The sequence below is a fragment of the Marmota marmota genome, unplaced genomic scaffold, assembly GCF_001458135.2.
Source record: "Marmota marmota marmota unplaced genomic scaffold, marMar, whole genome shotgun sequence".
Classification (NCBI taxonomy): domain Eukaryota; kingdom Metazoa; phylum Chordata; class Mammalia; order Rodentia; family Sciuridae; genus Marmota; species Marmota marmota.
Genome location: NW_025999990.1, coordinates 29,977,457 through 29,998,077, shown reverse-complemented (window position 1 = coordinate 29,998,077; position 20,621 = coordinate 29,977,457). Strand labels below are relative to the sequence as shown.

Genomic DNA, 20,621 nt, shown 5'->3' with positions numbered 1-20,621 from the left:
TTAACTGCAGTTTCACACATGTACAAAGAAAACTAACATTGATATGCTTAACATTAGCATATAAGATTCTCAGGTATTCTTGAGTTTGGACAAGAAAAATTACAGCTAGGCGTGGTGATGCACACCTGTAATCCCAGCAGCTCGGGAAGCTGAGGCAGGATTGCAAGTTCAAAGCCTGCCTCAGCAAAAGCGAGGTACTAAGCAACTCAATGAGACCCTGTTTCTAAAAAAAAATAAAAATAGGGCTGGGGATGTGGCTCAGTGGTTAAGCACCCCTGGGTTCAATCCCTGGTACCAAAAAAAAAGAAAAAAAGAAAAATGAAAAAATACATGTTCATTTTCACAAACACAAGCTGAAATTTAGCACTGTTTTCAATTGTGAACATTGGCAACAAACTACAGTAGTTATTATCATACCAGTAACTTTGTCTCTAATAGAAACCAGTTGCTTCATATTACATTACAGCTACAGCTATCTTGAACTACTGTTTACATCTACCACTGAATGTTATTAATAAGAAAGCATATATTATTGGACAAATTTTATAAGTGTGATAGCTTTAATTCAATAACTTGTTTCCCTTATAATGCTATGAATTTTATTTTATGCATTTATAAATGTTAACTTGAGAAGGTATTCTGGCTTCACCAGAATGGAAACTAAAGGCCCAAAAATAGGTAAGGAGACTTCTGGTTCAGCAGCAGCCCACCTATCCCCTCCTTGATTTACACTCAAAGGAATTAAAATCAGCATAATACAGTGACACAGCCACATCAATGTTTATAGCAGCTAAATTCACAACAGCTGGACTATGGAACCAACCTAGGTGTCCCTCAACAGATGAGTGAATCAAAAAAATGTGGTATATATATTCAATGGAATATTACTCAGCTTTAAAGAAGAGTAAAATTATGTCATTTTCCAGTAAATGGTTGGAGAATATCATGCTAAGCAAAATAAGCCAATCCCACAAAACCAAAGGCCGAATGTTTTCTGTAATATGTGGATGCACAATAAGGTGGGGGGCACTAGGGAAGAATAGTGTTACCTAAGATTAGGTAGAGGGAAGTGATGAGAGGGGAAAGAAGGGATGGAATAGAAAAGATAGTAGAATGCAATAGACATTATTTCTTTATGTATATGTGACTACATTACCAATATGATTCTGCAACATGTACGCTCAGAAAAATGAGTAATTATATCCCATCTATGTATGATATATGAAAGTGCATAAATGCATTCTATTGTCATGTATAACAAATTTTAAAAAATTAAATTTAAAAAATAGGTAAGTACAGGAAAGCCTACAAACAAAACAGCCCAAGGAAGCAGAAGTCTATTGGTCCAGTTATGTCCACATGTCCCTACATTTCCAATTTATCCTGAAGGTCAAGATGCAGTAAAAGTTAATTTAACATCAATCTATAATCTCAAGATATGATTTGTTTTCCTCTTGCTTTCTCCCCCTAACCAGTAATATACCCTGGAATACCAGATAGGTTTCAGTATGGTAGCTCAGAGTGACATACAAAAGATAAGCACCAAGGTCAGTTCTGGTTGCATACTTCAACAGAACCTCCTGTTACATACCTACACGTCTGGTACATTTTTTGGTCACGGCAAGCTGCTACAGTGTAGCCATCTCTCTGAATCACATTAGTAAGCCTATATATATTATATATGACTTCAAATATAAAAGCATCCAGGTAGGCTACTCTTCAAAGTCTATCTTAAAAAGTCAAGTACAGTGGCATGTGCCCAGTAGTTCCAGCTATTTGGGAAGCTGAGGTAAGAAGATCCCTTGAGGCCAGGATCCAAGACCAACCTGGGCAACACAGCAAGACCCTGTCTCAAGAGAAAACATATATATTTTAATTCTTTGATTCAAATGATATGTGGCAATTAAAAGTCTTCGGTCAGATGGCTACACTACACAAAAATTAGTAAAAATAAACAAAAGCTTCCATTTATTCCAAGTCCATTATATACCTAGCATTAAAATCTGAACACATATCAGCATCCTTTCAATAATCCCATGAGAAATTATTCTTCATAAGCGTATGAAATAATCAACAAAATATGAACAAAAGTTGTAGTCAAATGCTTTCTATCACTCTAACAAGCAAGATTTAAATACCTGCAGTAAACTTTTGGATATTAGCTTGAAGGACAAATGAAACTTTAAAAATTTTTTTTATATTTTTAGTTGTAGATGGACATAATACCTTTATTTATTTGTGTGTTGTTGAGGATTGATCCCAAGGCTTCACACATGCTAGGTGAGCATTCAACCACTGAGCTACAGCCCCAGTCCCTCAGATGAAACCTAACAATTACCTGACTGTATTAATCAGGCAATAGTCCTGAAAGTTTTAAACTGATTCAGTGGTGGTCTAAAAAAAGATTCAGAGAGTTCAGCCGCGTTTCTCTGGCGATGATTCTTACAATAATATATATGTATTACTTTGGTTCTGATGTACACTTTATAATACTCCTCTTAGACCAGAACCGTCACAAAACCATGCAGGTGTTGTTTTAGAATGCAAGGTGTTGTCATGGCAGTCTGACAAGTAACAGGTGCATGTTTAAGCAGTGAAGATACATTGTTGAACAAAACAGGTGAAGTCTCCTGTCTTCATAAAACTAACATTTCAAGGGGAGGGGACATAAATATTATTTCAGATATAAACACAATGTCAAAATAAATAAATAAATAAAACTAAGGCCAGGCACAGTGGCACATGGCTAGAATTCCACTGACTCAAGAGGCTGAAGCAGGAGGATCCCAAGTTCAAGGCCAGCCTCAGCAACTTAGTGAGGCCCCAAGCAATTCAGTAAGACCCTGTCTCAAAATAAAAGGGGGGTGGGCTGAGGCTGTGGCTCAGTGGCAGAGCGCTTGCCTAGCATGTGTGAGACACTGGGTTCGATCCTTAGCACCACATTAAAATAAATAAAGGCATTCTGTCCATCTACTACAAAAAAAAAACAATAATAAATAAGTAAAAATAAAAGGGGGGTGAGGGTGTGTGCTGGGGATGTGGCTCAGTGGTTAAGCATCCCTACTTCAATACCTGGTACCATGAAGTATGTATTATTAAGTATATACTTCAACGAGTGTGTGTGTGTGTGTGTGTGTGTGTGTGTGTGTCCCAGTGTAGCTGACATCTAGAACATGATACAAACTTTTTAGAACCCCAGAAGTCTTTGTCATACTACTTTTCCCAACTTTTTCTTTTTTTCAGTATTGGGGACTGAACCAAGGGCCTCGTGTTTGTTAGGCAACTGCTCTACCACTGAGCTACATCCCTAGCCCTTTTGTTTGGAGACAGTATCTAAGTTGCTGAGGGTGTCCTTGAACTTTCGATCCTCCTATCTCAGTCTCCCAATTTGCTAAGATTATAGGCATGTGTCACTGTACCAAGTTTACTTTTCCCAACTTTTAATCACTATTTTCCAAACTTAAATTGGGTTAAGGGCCATCCTTGATAATGTCTGTATAAGTCACCTACACTCTTATTTAAGATTTTGTATCTAAGTCAACTCACTTTTTTAAAAAAATTTTTTTTTCTTTTTTAACATCTATGCAATCACAGTTTGTCCATCTTGGTTTTGACCCACATATTAAACATTGGTGTTAAATGTTCTCAGGCAACACTACAGCATGGGAAACACTGCCAAACCCCATTCTTCTCAACTCTGACTGCTAACAAGTCGCTCCACTTCTCCCTGCAATCTTCCTCAGTCAACAAGGCCTACATCTATCCTTCATTTACCAATTCACCCTATACTTGCCCATGTCATCACTACTACCCTAAAGCATGGAGTCTCTCACAATCCTCAAGTCAGTGTTTTCAGTTCCTGCTTCACACCAAGGCTCACCTCCATTGGTAAAAACCCAATTCTTCTTCAATTTTTTACCCACATATTATAATTCTGGTATACTTTTCCACTTTGTCTAAAAGTCCTTCCCTATCTCTGCCACCTTCACTTCAGGCTCCCAAATAAAACTACCTCTGCATTGCCAAATGTTTGTCTGTTGTCCTTATCTTCTCAAAGGCAGGAGCCTTATTTATATTGACATCATACTTCAACACTAGTGAATTAGAAGGTGTTGATCTGCCTTGCTGGCACTGCAAGTGAGTCAGAGGTAGCTTGCAATCTGAACCATTAGAAAAACTTCTATACAGCTAATACTTAGTATATACCAAGTACACAAACCTTACATATTTTCTAAGACCTACAAGAAGACTAAACACTGCCACAGAAACTTTTTCCACTCTAGCCTCAAACTATGATGTGCTATTACTTGATTTTTTTGTTTCTGTTGTTTTTTAGCCCAAGTTATTTCTGAACTTAACTGCTACCATTTTCTAGTTTCATTTCATATCCATTAGAGGGAAATGTACTTTATATAAATCTGTTTCCTTCAGCATCCAGGAAAGAACTGAGGGTTAACAGCCCCTCCACCCACATCAATACTCCATGAAGTCAGGAGATCTGAATGAAGTACTGCCTCCTTAGTGTACTACCAAAGAAACTTGGGCAAGGACTACCTATAATCATCTTAGATGTACTTTTTTTTCCCCTTTAGTTGTAGATGGACATAATACCTTTATTTGATTTATTTATTTTCATGTGTTGCTGAGGATCGAACCCAGTGCCTCATACTCACGAGGCAAGCGCTCTGCCACTGAGCCACAATCCCAGCCCTTAGATGCTTTCTTTATACAAATAGGGGTATATTTTACAGAGTTGAGACTTAAATAAATTAATATGAAAGTTTTAAAATTATAAGGTGCTATATAATTGTGGTGCTATATAATTCTGGGATGGCATCAACAGGTGTATACCCAGCTATGCTGCCATTTTCTTAAAGATGCTAATAATTTTGCTCTTCTCTTTCACATATAATTGTTTTAAAAGACATGGAGAATTTCAACTGCATCCACATGGGGATCTTTAGGACCCAATTAAAGGCTGTGACTAATTCCAAGCCACATGCTTACTGTATTTTAAACCCACTGCTGCAGATCATTTGTTGCAACACAAAGAGAAATGCACCAAATCAGAAAGCTGAATCCTGATTCTAGTGAGCTAGCTATGTGTATTTCACCGAGATTTCAGGAAACTGTGAAAAACAAGTTAGGTAAAGGTCAGAGTCTTTCCCTCTCTTCTCTTTCTCTCATATTTTATTTGTAAAATCCACCCTATCCAACTATAACAACATGATTAAGCTGGGCAATACCCAGTGTAAAAATATATATATATATATATCTCCTAGAACTTTTTTTTTCAGCAAACAGTTGACATCCTACCATGATCATTAAAGATTTTCCATCCCAAGGATGGCACACACATGTAATCCCAGGTACTTAGGAAGCTGAGACAGGAGGATTGCAAATTCAAGGCCAGACTCAGCAACCTAGCAAAACACGATCTCAAGAGGAGAAAGTAGGGGAAAGGCTAGGGAGGTAGTTCAGTGTTAGACTGCATTGGGGTTAAGTTCCCATTGCTGGGGCAGAGGACATGACTGGGGACCAGACACTTTTTGCCCAACAGTATTTCTTAAAAATGGAGACAGTTATATATTTATCTCCACATAACACTTATTTCCACAGAATTCCGTAAGTTGCATCTATATAAACATCCAATCAATGTAATTTCTCCTGCAAACCTTAATAGATATCCTTACTTTTAAACCTAATTTAGCCCTCCAGTTCTGGCTACTTAAATCAAAAACAGAAGAATGTTGAAATAAATTTTAACTAAATATTTGGAGAATTAAAATAAGTGGGTTCTTGGATTTAAAAAGAACAAATTGATGTTAAAGGTAAAACTAATCATCTTCCACTCAAAGATGGTAGGGAGACATAATCTTCAGAATGCATTATACATTATGGTAATCTTCACAATCCGGATTCCTTCTATCTGTTCTGTTGACCCCTTCGTGGTTTTGTTCATATATTTCATCATGTCCTTTGCGTCTCTTAAAAGAAGTTAACATACAAGTCTTCCTTAAGCCACTGGCTTTGACATAACTATTAAAAAGCTTTCTCATTTTTTTAAATCCACCAAATCTTACTTTTGCTTCATTTTGCTTGCCTTGGGATTGATTTTCCTTGCTGGGTTAGACAGGAAAAGTTAATTGGGGTATTGGTCAAGACACACACACACACACACCACTTTTCAAAACAAGGCTAAGAGAGTTTCCAAGACTGTAAAGATTAGTCAATTCTGTTACCATCCCTAGGGGACAGAGTGCAAAGCACATGAAGATCTCAATGGTTTGCTCTTTACGAAACATGGTCAAACTTTGCATCTAATATTGGAATTCATGATTTTTAAAAATATAATATAGCAAATACATTCTCATTTCTTTTCATGTTACCCAGAACTTCCTGGATGGAATTTTCCTTTTCTTCCTGGATTGTGGGAAAATATTACCTCTTATTAGAAATTATTTGGTGCAAATGAATGTCATCTACAAAACTGTACTGCTTCCTTTACTTTATTTCAGGACTTACTATCATTCTCTCAACAATTCATATACTGCAAGATTTCATTAACCTTCTAGATTGTTAACAAAAATGTTGAAAAAACATAATGTTGTATCAGGTTTTCTGCAAGAAACTCAATGCCTCAATGGCTATTGACTTGAGTTTTAAAAACCAATACACTATAGCTACTACATTCCCATGTGCTTTCTAAATGCCAACCATTGTTCTACACTCTCCATTTAATCCTCATTGGTAGAGATTACACTAACCATGTGTTACAGATGCCAAAGTTGAATCACAATAAACCACTGGTATCTTCATCCAAAGTCAATATTAAGAAAAAGGGCTCAAAACTATAGACAGGCTGGTTTCAGGATCCTTATACTTTATATTATCCTGCTTCTCATATTCTGGAATTATTTTGGGAATGGGTAAATCTGTCATTATAACATCCCTGGCATTAATAATGAAGGAGAGTTGTAATTGTCTCATGAATAACAGCATATGGGCCTTGAGATTTTTTAAAAATGAGTATACTAGCAACAACAAACAGGGGAAAAGATGAGGGCCTAAGACTAACCCAATCAGCAGTGGTGCACATTCCAGGAAAAATGAACCCACTGACAAAAAAATTTTTTGGAGGGGTGGCTACTGGGAATGGGTTCCAGAGGCACTTCACCACTGAGTTACATTCCCAGGCTTTTTTATTTTTTAAAAAAGGATCTAAGTCGCTGAGACTGGCATTGAACTTGAGATCCTCCTGTCTCAGCCTCACCTGCTGCTAGGTTTATAGGGGTGCACACCACCATACCTTGCAACAATTACCATTTCTGATCTTGAGAGTAGTGGCAGTGGAGACGTGGATAAGCCAGGAGCTGACAGGCAGCATAAAAAGTTGGCTGTTTCTCTATTACCTAGGCAACTTTAAAATCAAGAGATGCAACTTTACGAAGTGGCATATAACATTTCCTCATTACTGAGACTTAAAGGAGGAAGCTGACTTAATTGTTATCTTTAGGTCTCCCTGTCTTAATCTATATTGCAGAGTTACTAAAGAATCACACTGATCTCAGGGTTATGTCATCTAAGCTGATGTTTCTCAAACTGGATGTCCCATGGAACAGTGTTCCACATGGTCTTAAAAGCAGGCCAAAATTCAGTGGTGGGGCTCGTGTTTGGGAGCAAAAAAAAAAAAAAAAACAGATATCCTTGCTACTGTCCTGCTCAGATCCTCAATATGCTAATATCCAGAGTGAAGCTCCAAGAGTGGAATCTGGTTTGCAACATTACTCAAAATCACTGAAACGTTTTTGCTGCACACTATCACCATCTTCCAGAGCTAACAGTTAAACATCGAATGGGAAAGGATGGACCTCATTTTTTCTTCTAGTCATTCAACCACTTCTTCCATCACCACTAGCAATAGCAAACTAACTACTTTATTCCTAACTTTCAAAGAATAATTACATTAGATACAGAACTCAGGTTGGTGGATTCTTTAAACCACTTTCAACGCTCTTCTTGCTTACACAGCTTGCTGAGAAGTCTACTTAATTCTTTTATTTGTTCCTCTTAGATATATAAGTTGTTTGGCCCTTGGTTCTTATATTTTTTTAAGTTTTAGGTTTCTGTACTTTGAATGTGACTTGCCTAAATGTAGTCTTAATAGGTTCTGAGTTTCCAGGATGAGTGGTTTGGTGTCTATCATTAATTTTGGAAATTCTTTTATATACTTTATTTATTCATCTTATGTGGTGCTGAGGTTCGAACCCAGTGCCTCACACATGTGAAGCAAGTGCTCTACCACTGGGCTACAACCCCAGCCCCTGGAGATTCTTAAGTCATTGATACTTCAAATGCTTCTGCTCCATTCTCTCCTTCTGGCATTTTAAGCACGTTTTTCACACCTTTCTAAACTGACCCTCAATTCTTTTATGTTCTGTCGTGGACTTTGTATTTTCATATTCTTTTTCCACTTTGCATTTCAGTTTGGTAAGTTTTCACTTATCTATGCTCAGCTTATCAACTATTTTCCCTTAACAGAGTCCAGTCCACTGTCACAGGCCCTTTTCATCTGTTAGTGATTTGTTTCCAGTATTTGCCTTTTATTTTTTCTGAGCATTTCCACTTTTCTACTTACATAACTATGTTTTCATGTCTGCTTTTCCCATCAGAACCTTTAACATTAAATCAATTATTTTAAATTCATGATCTCAGAATTCCAAAATTTTGCCACACAGATCTGGTTCTCATGCTCATTTTGTCCCTTCAGACTGTTTTTTGCCTTTTATTATGTCTTGTTAGCTTTTATTGAAACTCAAACATGTACTATTGGGGGTAACAGGGAGGTGAACCAAGTCTATGGTGTCAGGCTTTTGATAATCTGGCTAGGAGTGGAGCTGTTTAAGGTTTGCTGTAGATGTAGATACTAAAGACGAAATTCACTACTTTATTAAATAGTCCTTTCACATTGGTGTCAACTGGCAGAACAGTCTTGTCACTTGTAACAAATCCACTGAAACCAGTACATTCAATTCCTCTTTTCAGATAGCTTTTGAAGTATCTGAAGAGATATTCACATAAATTTTAACTGGCCCCCAACTCTGATCTTCCTAGATCTCTCAACTTTCTCCAAGGTATTTTATTTGCATTTCCTTGGCCACCCTGGCCCTGCCTCAGAATTAACTGTGGCAAGTTAACTTATTTTGTTAATGTAGAATCCAGGTTGAATAATGGCATCTAGTTGTGATTTAATCTGCTTCCAAAGCAAGAGAACTCTCCACATTCTAAACATTTAGTTTATTAGTGTAAGTTAACACTATACTAGCTGCATCACAATGCTAACACCTACATATCACCAGAGCTTTCTCTGATGAAGAGATGCTAAGCAGGGTCCTATACTGACAGTTAACTTGGGAGAATCTAAATGTAGGAATTTATAATGAAAATATTGAGGCAGGGAACAGAGATGATGAGAAAATGCAGTGTTTGGCAGTGATTCTCGTTCAATTTACAATGGTTAAGGGCCAATGGTTGGACCTACCAAGAACATTAACCAATAAATATACCTTAGTGCTAGTTGTAGTGACACACGCTTTTAACCCCAGAAACTCAGGAGGTTGAGGCAGAAGAATCCCAGTCTCAGCAACTTAGCAAGACCCTATCTCAAATAAAATGGCTGGGGATATTGCTCAGTGGTAGACAGACTAAGACCCAAGGTTCAATCCCTAGTACTGCTAGAATAATAATTATAACAATAATAATGCATCTTAATTGTAGGTAATCAGTCAGTCATGGATGAGTTTCAGAGGCAACCCTAATCAACTCAAAACGTAAGAAAATTTGTGCCCACGTGCACTTTCCAAAGCTGCTGACAACTCACTTCCATGTTCTCTTATTCTATAATCTGCCTTTCTGATTTTTCCAGTAATTATTTAAATTAAAAAAAAAAATCCTCTACTTTAGGCAGTTAGGCCTGACAAGAATTCAAAGAAATGTTAGTCTGAATGACAAAAGGCTCTCCTTAAATTTTTGATAAAACTGCTTAAGATATTCACATTTGGGTCTGGGGCTATAGCTCAGTGGTAAGAGTGCCTGCCTTGCACATATAAGGGCTGGGGATGTGGCTCAAGTGGTAGCGTGCTCGCCTGGCGTGCGTGGGGCACTGGGTTCGATCCTCAGCACCACATAAAAATAAAATAAAGATGTTGTGTCCACCGAAAACTAAAAAATAAATTAAAAAAAAAAGATGTTCACATTTCAATTAACAAATTTGATGTAAGCAATAATATCAAAAGACCAGCCAAGATAGATATCCAAATAGGATACAAATTTGTGCATAGAAGATGGCCACAACTGATGCTTTTTTAAAAATGTATTTATAATGATTTATTACTTAATTTATTTCAGTAATCAAACCTAGGGTCTTGTGCATGCTAGGAAAGCTCCTCTACCATGGAGCCACATCCCCAACATGGTTTTTGTTTTCATAAGACTAAAGGAAATACATCAAAATATTATAAGGAACTTAGTATTTTTCAAATTTCCCTTGAATATACTAACAATTTTGTGCTTCAGTGTTCTCATTCATAAATAATTCATAAATCCTACCTCCTTTCCTATTTTATTGCAATATCAATAAAAACAGGAAAAGCACTTAGATCAGTGTTTTGGCACACAGTTAATTTTGAGTATTATTAAGATTAAACTGTAAAGAATTATCTCCCCTACAGTAGCATTTAAGTGCAACAGCAGAGTTTCTGACTAGGTATACAGACACTGGTGATTTTTCACCCACATAGTGTACAGAGGGTCTCGTTTATGGAACATTATAGGAATTGTGTGAATCTTAATTCTAATAAGCTACTGGAAGCTTCAAGTGCAACTGCAATTCCTGATGAAAAGCAGCGGTTTTCATTTGTCAGTATGAGTACACATGCTCAAATGAAGGGAAAAAGCAATGATTAGTCAGAAAAAGGCAACAACGTTGGAGTACAGACCAAAGTAAATATAGCAGTCTAGTTCCCCAGTACTAGACACCTTGATGCTGCACTCCTTCCTGGAGATGTCAAACTCTAAGTGGTCATCTGGCATATGTGAGACCAGCTGCTGGACAGGGGACACAATACCAGGCATGAAGAAAGCACATATAGTCATATCCATATTCTTTCCTCTTCCCAGTTTTCCTTTTGTCCTTGCTTCATCTTTCTATTTTCGGTTTTTGTTCCCTTGCCTCACCCTGTATTCTACTATTAAAGGGAACTCTTTTAACAATTTTCATCATTTACAAAAGTATTGTGATATTTTCAGCAGTTCTGAATTACCTCCAATGCATCTCTAACTTTCAAAGTTCACTTTACTACAGTATATGCCAATAATCCTAAATGGCTTTACTGATGTCAAATTCAAGCTTTCACTAGCAAACATGTCAAAATTAACCCAAGATGAATCCATAGGCAGCACTTCAATTTTATACAGCTGAGTCTACAGATTAATATGAGTGCTGATACTTGTGTTGAGAAACAAGAACAGAAATCAAACATGCTGAGTGACAAATATTTGGTCCACCCAGATGATCACTGGATATCAGCTAATTGACATTCTAAAGGAAAATAAGAATTTTATGCTTCAGAACTGGGACTCATCATCAAAAATTCAGTTATCCAGATGCAAAGAGAATTTCATAGATTCAAATTTCATGGGATCTTTAACACCTCATAAAAAATGAGATGACAATTGTCACACATCTTTTGACAGATTTAAAGATTACAACAAGATAGCAATTAAAATCAGCATCAAAATCTCCAGTTCAATCCATTAAAAACAAAGCCTTTTGATTCTCAGTTTCTCCTGACTACTACATCTTATTATTATTTAGCTAAAAGGGCACATTATTTTAAAACTGCATTGTCTATATTTTACAACTTACCTATGATATTCCTAATTTTATACCTTCAATACTTGGGACTTATAACACCAATAACTATAGTAAGGAATTCTGTAATTAAAAGAACTCTCTGGGGAGTAGAGGTTGTGGCTCAGTGGTAGAGCACTCTCCTAGCACATGTGAAGCACTGGGTATGATCCTCAATGCAATAAATAAATGAATAAAGGTATTATGACCATCTATAACTAAAAATAAAAAATAAAAATCTCGGGGAAGGAAAAAATTAGCTCTCACAGTATTTCACTGATTTTGATATACTGAAATTTACAGAATTTATTTATATACATTTTTGAGACAGCAGTATTTACCCAGGTAGAGAATCACCTTACTATATTAAGTTCAAATTTCATCAGCACTTCTCAAGAGTTTTTTCCCTTAAGTTTGCTCTTTTATGTTTCCAAAACTGCTTGGTTAGTTTGTCTACAAGACTACATGGTCTACCCCAACAACTAGTTTTCCATATACAAATGACTCCCACTGTTCTCGGCCCTTAACCTGGAGGGAACACTATTCCTTCTGTTCCAGGTCCAATACAGTTTCCTCACCACTGCTAGTTGACTAGAAAAGGATTGCACGAGGTTAACTCTTCTGAATATTTACACTACAGTGTCCTCAGTGACTCCGCTCTTCTGACCTCCTGGTTCCAGGTACTTCACTTGTGGCATGAAGAATCTTTATGAATGCTCTCATCTTTACAACAGTACACGCAAAGATGTGAATTCTTCCTTCAATTCAGTCCTGTCAGTATTCCATCTTCTAGGATACTGCCTCCTCTGGGGTGCCCATAGCATTCCTTCTCTTTCTTATAGCAGAGACATTATACATTTCATATACTGTAAGCTTAATATCATTTCCTATATATCTAATTCTTTATCTATACTTTTATTAAATAAGGATGACGATCTTCATCAATGATTTGAATAGAATTTATAACAATGGAAATGTTCTTCTGTATCTGCACTACCCAAACTAGTAGTCAAAAGCCATAAGTAGCTATTGAGTATCACCTGAAATGTGGCTGCTTCTACTGAGAAACTGAGTTTTATATCACATTTAATATTTTTAAAAATTTTTTTTAATTATTGATGGACCTTTATTTTATTTATATGTGGTGTTGAGAATTAAACCCGGTGCCTCACGTGTGCTAGGCAAGCACTCTATCACTGAGCTACAACCCAGCCCCATATTTAATATTAATTAACTTAAATAGATTGTGGCTAGTGGCTACCTTTTGAGCACCACAGCCCTTTAACTCTATTATTTCACCACTCCTATCCCTCCATTTCATCTCTTTAATTTTATTTCTCTTCATTACACCTATCTTTACATTTTATACAATAGATATGTAACATAATGCACAAGATATATTTACATACATCTTTACTATTTACTTAATACAATAAAGAATATGGTCTTATATATATATATATATATATATATATATAGGTCTTATGTTTATTATATTCTTACATTTTATTTTCTATTTGTTATAGGAGAAAAAAAGCTGCAACTCAGTCTAATATCTTAGAAAGTCAAGAATATCTGCTTTTGTTTACAAAAGACAGTGAACATCTGAATCAGAAAAGGAAGTTAAGGTGAACACCATACTTTAATTGAATCCAGACCTGCTGCCCTAACCAATTACATTCTTAAACACTGGGGGAGAAGAATAGAAAACACTTTACCAACTGGACATATTAAACAACTACTTCCAAGAAATCACAACTACCACCAAATTGATTACCAGCAAATACTATACCTAATTTTGAAAAGAGGTAGATTCCACAATCAGCAGACAAGCAGGCTTGACTCAGATAAGGCAATATCTCAGAAAATGATTGAATGTGTTTAAAGGTACTCAGAAACCCAGTCGCAACCACTGAGATACTAAGACAGTAAACAGCAAAATAAATAATTTCTCTTTGAGGCAAAAGAAAAATATTACAGACATCTGACATTGAAAGAATTCCAGCTGTGTGCAGGTAGTCCCAGCTACTCAGAAAGCACAGGAAGGAGGATCACTTCAACAATTTTATTGATTAAATGATAAATATATACTAGCTAAAAAAAATTTTTAAACTCCCAAGGGTTTTTGTTTGTAGCTAGAACTTCTGAGATACTTACTCTATATGGGAACAAATTTAAGCACCTAACTTGTTCAAATTCTATAGTAACCACTTAAAGTAGATATGATTTTATCATTTTTATCCCTACTTTACAGACAAGGTAACTGATGTACAAAAAGATCAAATGCTTTGCCCAATGCCACAGGGTTAGTAAGCAGAGAAACAGAATTACAACGGACAACCCTATTCCAGAGTCCCCACTCTTCATCACAAAGCTGAACGGTTTACGGCTTCTCCAAGTGTTTACTGATAAAGTTGAAAGTCAACCAAGGCAACTTTCAAACCACAGGCCCCTGTTCCTGGCCTTATCTCTTCATCATGTAAAATATGATTTTCGTTTTTATAAGTTAGAATATATCCACAAGAAGTCTGTAGAAGAAACAAAGTGAGAGCACCAAAAAAAAAAAAAAAATGATAGATGTCAAGTTTTAAAAAATTCGGGGCTGGAGCTCAGTGGTAGATTGCTCGCCTAGCACATATAAGGCACTGGGTTTGAGCCTTAGCACCACATAAAAATAAAATAAAGATATTGTGCCCACCTATAACTAATAAATAAATATTTAAAAATGTACAGGCTGAAATACTGGCTCAACATGTTTTTTTAAAAGATACATATTTTAAAAGTTAATCACATAAGATGCTAATTAGAAATTCTAAGTTAACAATGGCAGATGCTTAAAAAGGTTTAGAGATAGTTCCAAAAGTTACACAGCAAAAAATGTCAATGTTACACTGACACAAAAATCTCACGCCTAAAAGTAAAAAGTTGTTTCTATGCAGAAAAAACAAATGCCATAAACCATCACAGTATAAAATTTATTTTCTGAAACTTATCTGAATATTCTTTAAAGAATAAAAATGTAAAGATTCATTATATATTTGACTATGATTGATTTACTTGGCTTACTGAAATTATCCTTAAACCTTTATTCAGAGGATACTGCTTCTATCAAATATATTTCTGAATATTCTTTAATTCTTAAACTGAGCTCACTGGTAGGAAATCAAAAGCATAAGAAACACCCCCCAACAAAGAAGCATACAATCATGTTTACAGAAAATAAATAGTAGCTACTTAAATAGTATTTTACACTTACATTAAAAAAGTCTGAACACTTCAGTGGACTTTGCCAAGCCCTGAAGGCACAAATATTTTACAATCATTACAAACATTAATTATACTTGCTGACTGTTCTCCACCTTAAAATTTTGGGGGGGGGAGGGGCGGTACTGGGACTAAACCCAATGGTGCTTTACTACTGAGCTAGATTCCTAGACCTTTTTACGATGGGGTCTCAAAAGTTGCTGAGGCTGTCTTTGAACTTGAAGTTCTTCTGTCCTTCCCGAATTGCTGGAATTACATGCATGAGCCACTTTGCCCAGCTCTCTGAGTCATTTTTAAAAGGAAATCTTTGAAAGGCATGGTGGTACATGCCTGTAATCCTGTAATAGAAGGTTCAGGAAGGAAGATCATAAGTGTCAGCAATCTAGTGAGCCTCTTAAAAAAAAAAAAAAAAGGCAATCTGGACCCTCTGTGGCTCCCAGAACCATGGGAAAGAGCCAGTGACTATGACTGAAGAGGCATTTGACAGTTTTGGCTGGTGTACTGGCAAGAATAAAAGCATGGTTCCAGTCAGGTGTGGTCAGTTTCCATAAACTTACCAAACACTGGCACTAAGATTTCCTGACTCTTGATTCCTTTTCTGCTAGTCCTGAGTAGACACTGTGAACTAGGTTAAGTAGATGTGAAAATAAATCACTTTCTTCAACCGAGACCTACAAAAATCTGACAAAATAATCTCTATTCCTAACCCTACTAACAATATTAGACAAGCAGAGACTTCATGCTATAAGGAAAAATAAATAGAACAAAAATAGCATTAAAAATGACAAATAAAATATTGAGGAAGTAAACGATAGTGGGGAAAAATAAAAAATTAGAAATGTGGGTAAAAACTTCAAACCATTCAATACACATATCAGGAATTTAATGAAAAATTATAAAAACAATTAAGTGGCAAAAATAAAAGGCAACTTAGGTCTAATGGAAGGGCACATCAAATATCAAGCAAAATTAATGAAAAACCAATACCCTGGATATGTGCTAGTCAAAGTTTTAAATACATAGGAAAAAGAAAAAACTATAATATTTAAATAAAAGAAAACTCACATAAATGTAATAATTTATGTAAACAATATGTAAGAGTTTCTATTTCCACATCCACTTGTCATTATGGAGGATGTCACTTTGTTTTCTTAACTCAGAGCTGACTCAAGCATAAAAACCATTTACCTCTTTATTGCTTTAAATTTCATTTGTTTCTTCCCCCTAGGAATTTATTTTCAAACTACCAGACATAAGCAAAAACTTAGCTAGAAAGTTATTTATAGTAGTGTTTTTCCTTTTCTTTTTTTTGGGGGGAGGGCAGGGGCAGGGGTGGGAAAGGTTGCTGGAGTTGAACTCAGGGACACTGAAACACCGAGCCACAGCCCCAGCTCTATTTTGTGTTTCATTTAGAGACAGGGACTCACTAAATTACTTAGTGCCTTGCTTTTGCTGAGGCTGGCTTTGAACTCACCATCCTCCTGCCTCAGCCTCCTAAGCCACTTGGATTACATGTGTGAGCCATGATGCCCAGCCCAGAGCAGTGTTTTTCAATAGCAAGAAACTGGAAGTAATATAAATGTCAAAATGTGATTTAAAGCAATGTTTTCAACAGCAAGAAAGAGGAAGAAAAACAAATGTTAAATAACAGGTAGAAATACTATTTCTGTAAAACAGAATATAACTTGGGCATTAAAATGAGACCAATATTAGGGCTGGGGTGTAGCTCAGTGGTACAGTGCTTGCCTAGCATTCACAAAGTCCTGGAGTTAATCCTCAGCATTACGAAAAAAAAAAAAAAAACAGAATGATAACTGTGTGAAAATATTCACAGTAAATATGCAAAAAAAAAAAACCCTGCAAAATAGTCATGTATATTACAATTCTATTCCTCTAAATGTTGTCAAAGATTGAGGTAGTATATGCATCCTTACCAAAGGGTAAACTTTGATAAACACATATTACTCTTCTAATTAAAAAAACTACAACACTTCACTGCTATTGCCTTCTATGGTTCAGGGCTTTACTGCCTGGCATATAAAGGTATTATTAAACATTTCCATTCTATGAAAGTGAGCAGGCACAGAGGGCAATTACAGCTTAAATTCCACTCTCTTATATACTACAATGTGAAAGAAAGAACACCGGCTTAAGGATTCATATTTCATTTACAGCTCCAGTTCTTCCAGTGAGTGGCACTGTTTGTACAAATTCAGCACTTAAATATTGTTGAGTACTGTTCACTTATTGCTCATTTCTGTATAATGTTAATGTGTTACTCTCTTTTTGAAGGGGAAAATGGGGATAAAATAGTAACATAATTTTAGCATTTCAAAATATCTATTTACTCCTTTCAAAATGCTCACCTGACATTCTAGATACTGTCTTGAACACACAGCACACTTTTTTTTTTCCCCCTAAAAGTACAGTAGTTCCTTTATTCACAGCTAAATTTGTGCTTTCTGTGGTTTAGTTACCTTAGGTCACTCTGTTCCAACAATAGTACTATCACACAGTGAGGAATTAAGACTTTTATTTATTAATTTTTTGTGGTGCTGGGGATTGAACCCAACCAAGGCTTTGTGCATGAAAGCAAGCACTCTACCAACTGAGCTATATCCCCAGCTCAGGAATTAAGATATTTTGAGAGGGAAAGAAACCAATTCACATAACACTTATTACTATATATTGTTATAATTATTGTTTTATTATTGTTGTTAATCCACTACTGTGCCTAATTTGTAAGTTAAACTTTATCCTAGCTATGTATGTTTAGAGGGAAAAAAAAGTATTTACAGAGGTTGGTACTATCAGCAAAATCAGACATATCTTGGGTAATATCAGCTATAGGTAAGGGGGAGACTACCGAACTGTACTATACTAAGACAACTTAAAAATCAATTAGACAGGGCTGGGATGTAGCTCAGTGATACCTTGCTTAGCATGATCAAGATCCTGAGTTTGAGCCCCAGTATTAAAAAAAAAAGGGGGGGGGTTATGATTCTATCATAAAACCTCAAGTATTTCCAATCACTTTTACTCATTAAATTCCCAATAAACTACAAAATAAGTTATAATTTAAAATATATATTTTATATATCCCTTACAGATTACATTTCTAGTGTCATTCATTTATCTATCACTGGAAGGCCAAATTTTACTTATTCATTCAACATAAACTCTAAATGCCTACCAAGAAAAGGGCATTGCCCTAAGCATTGAGGATATGGGAATAAATACAAATAACAAAAAGAGGTTCTTCATCTCAGAGCTCATATGCTAATAACAGGTACACATGATAACCAAGTACACAAAGCTTTAAATTTTCAAATAATGGTAAGTACCACAAAGAAAAAACAATGCAATTCAATGGGGCGGGGGGCGTGCAGAGTGGAAGCAAAAGAAAGGAACAGAAGACCCTCTGAAGAGGACCAAGTAACAGGACATTGTAACTGAATAAAGAAGGAATTAACTGGCTAAGAAAAACTAAGAAAGCAAGAGCATTTCAGTCACGGTTAGAAACTAGTAAACCAAAAATCCTGGTAAGACAACAGGCTTCACCAACTTTAAGAACAAAATATAAACCAGTGAGATGAAAATGAGATTACAGGCTCATGACCAGTGATCTCATAGGCCATGCATGAATTCAAAACAAGATCCAAAAATGTGATGAGAAACATTGGAGAGTTTTAAACAGGTGTGCTGGGACCTAGTTTCTTCTTCTTCTTCATTTTTTTTTTAAGAGGGGGGGTAGGGAGGGAATTTTCTTTTTTAATATTTATTTTTTAGTTTTCGGCAGACACAACCTCTTTGTTTGTATGTGGTGCTGAGGATCGAACCTGGGCCGCACGCATGCCAGGCGAGGGCACTACCGCTTGAGCCACATCCCTAGCCCCATTTCTTCTTAAAAGATCCATCTGGCTGCAGTCACATAGGGAAATTTTAGAGGGATCAGGATGATCAACTATTAACAATACAGGCAATATATGTATATGTATGACAACCACTTAGGGGTGGTGTGGCAGGAGGTATGAAATGTATATATTTGTGTTTACTAAAACATAAAAAGTTTTCCATTATATGACAGATGGAATTGTTCATCTGCTCCCTCTCAAAATGCCAACAAAATAGTAAAACAATTTATACAGGCAGAAATCACAAAGAAAGAAAGGGTACCACAGTAAATGAATGTCAAAAAAACTTTAAGACTGAAAAAAAAATGCAACACAAAATAAATAAAAGTAATGCACTTCATCCAGAGGAACTCTGAACTAGCTCAGGATTTTGAACTTACGAGCGCCCTAGAAATGTAATGGTGGGTTTTAAGGTTCACAATAAGGACCAACTGAAACTCTTTACGTAAATCTGTTAAAACCTTTATCCCACAGAACTAAAAGATGAGAGACAAGAAACTGAGCAAAATATCTGCATTCAGGGACTCAACTCACAGAAGTTAAGAGGTAAAATACTATTCAGAAAACAGATACCCTCTGTCATGTACCTGAGGCACTTCTCTCTAGAGAAAATGAATGGCCTAGGAAAGAAGAACTATAGATAATAAAACCAACTACAATCTTACTAAAAATCAGATTAGTAACAAATATCAAGTCTTTAACATGAATCAGTAATTTTAGAGATTTATCATAAGAAATAATCCTACGTGGGCAAGCAAGTTAATTAAAGAGATGTTCCCTGAAATGCTGTTTATAATACCAAAGCAATGGAATCACAAAAAAGAAAAAGAGTAATTAAGTAAACTGTCATGTATCTATACATTAAAAAGGAAACAATGACATAGTAAAAAAGCACATATTATATGAAAGGGATATAAAATAGAGCCAATATCCAGGGCTGTCTTTTTGCTCATATAGCCTTTTCCCCTATAATTAAAATAGATTACTTGCCAGTCAATAAAAATGGCTAAAGATTACAGTTCCTGAAATAACTGTATAAATCCTGAAAAATTTTAGAAAGATTTCAAAAATATTTATTCAGAAATTAGTAACATTTCTTTCTTTTAAAAAATCCATAGCTCCATCTTACTTATAATATTATTTCTAAAATTACTCCATTATCAGTTCTCCATATCCTTACCACACTATCTTTGAATAACATATCATGTGATAAATAACGAAAAATGTGGTCTCTTAAAATATTAAGTATGAAGGCAAAACAGTGAGTAAAGAGAAATTAGTCAAAATTATAAACATGAATATTAGAAATAAATATCAAAATCTGTGCAAGTAGAAAAGGAACTACATTACTAAATGTGGGTATACATAAGAATTAAGTATGACAGTGGCATTTAACAAAAATAGAAAGAAAGTTATCATAACCAACTTGAATCTAATGTATGAAATATGATATGTCAAGAGCTTTATAATGTTTTGAACAACCAATAAAAAAAAAATTTAAAAAAAAAAAAAAAAAAAAAAGAATTCTTATA

General features: G+C 35.6%; 2 protein-coding genes across 3 annotated transcripts in view; one reads left to right on the top strand and one right to left on the bottom strand.

The window, feature by feature from the left end:
• The window catches only part of CUNH18orf21 (chromosome unknown C18orf21 homolog), a 30,585-nt gene extending 16,065 nt beyond the window's left edge, over positions 1-14,520 (top strand). Inside the window, exon 6 of the mRNA XM_048806324.1 lies at positions 13,438-14,520. Coding sequence (XP_048662281.1) covers positions 13,438-13,464 — 27 coding nt within the window. The 3' untranslated portion in view covers positions 13,465-14,520. The remainder of the gene's footprint in view (positions 1-13,437) is intronic.
• Rprd1a (regulation of nuclear pre-mRNA domain containing 1A) overlaps positions 1-20,621 on the bottom strand; it is a 59,665-nt gene that overhangs the window by 3,653 nt on the left and 35,391 nt on the right. The window lies entirely within an intron of this gene.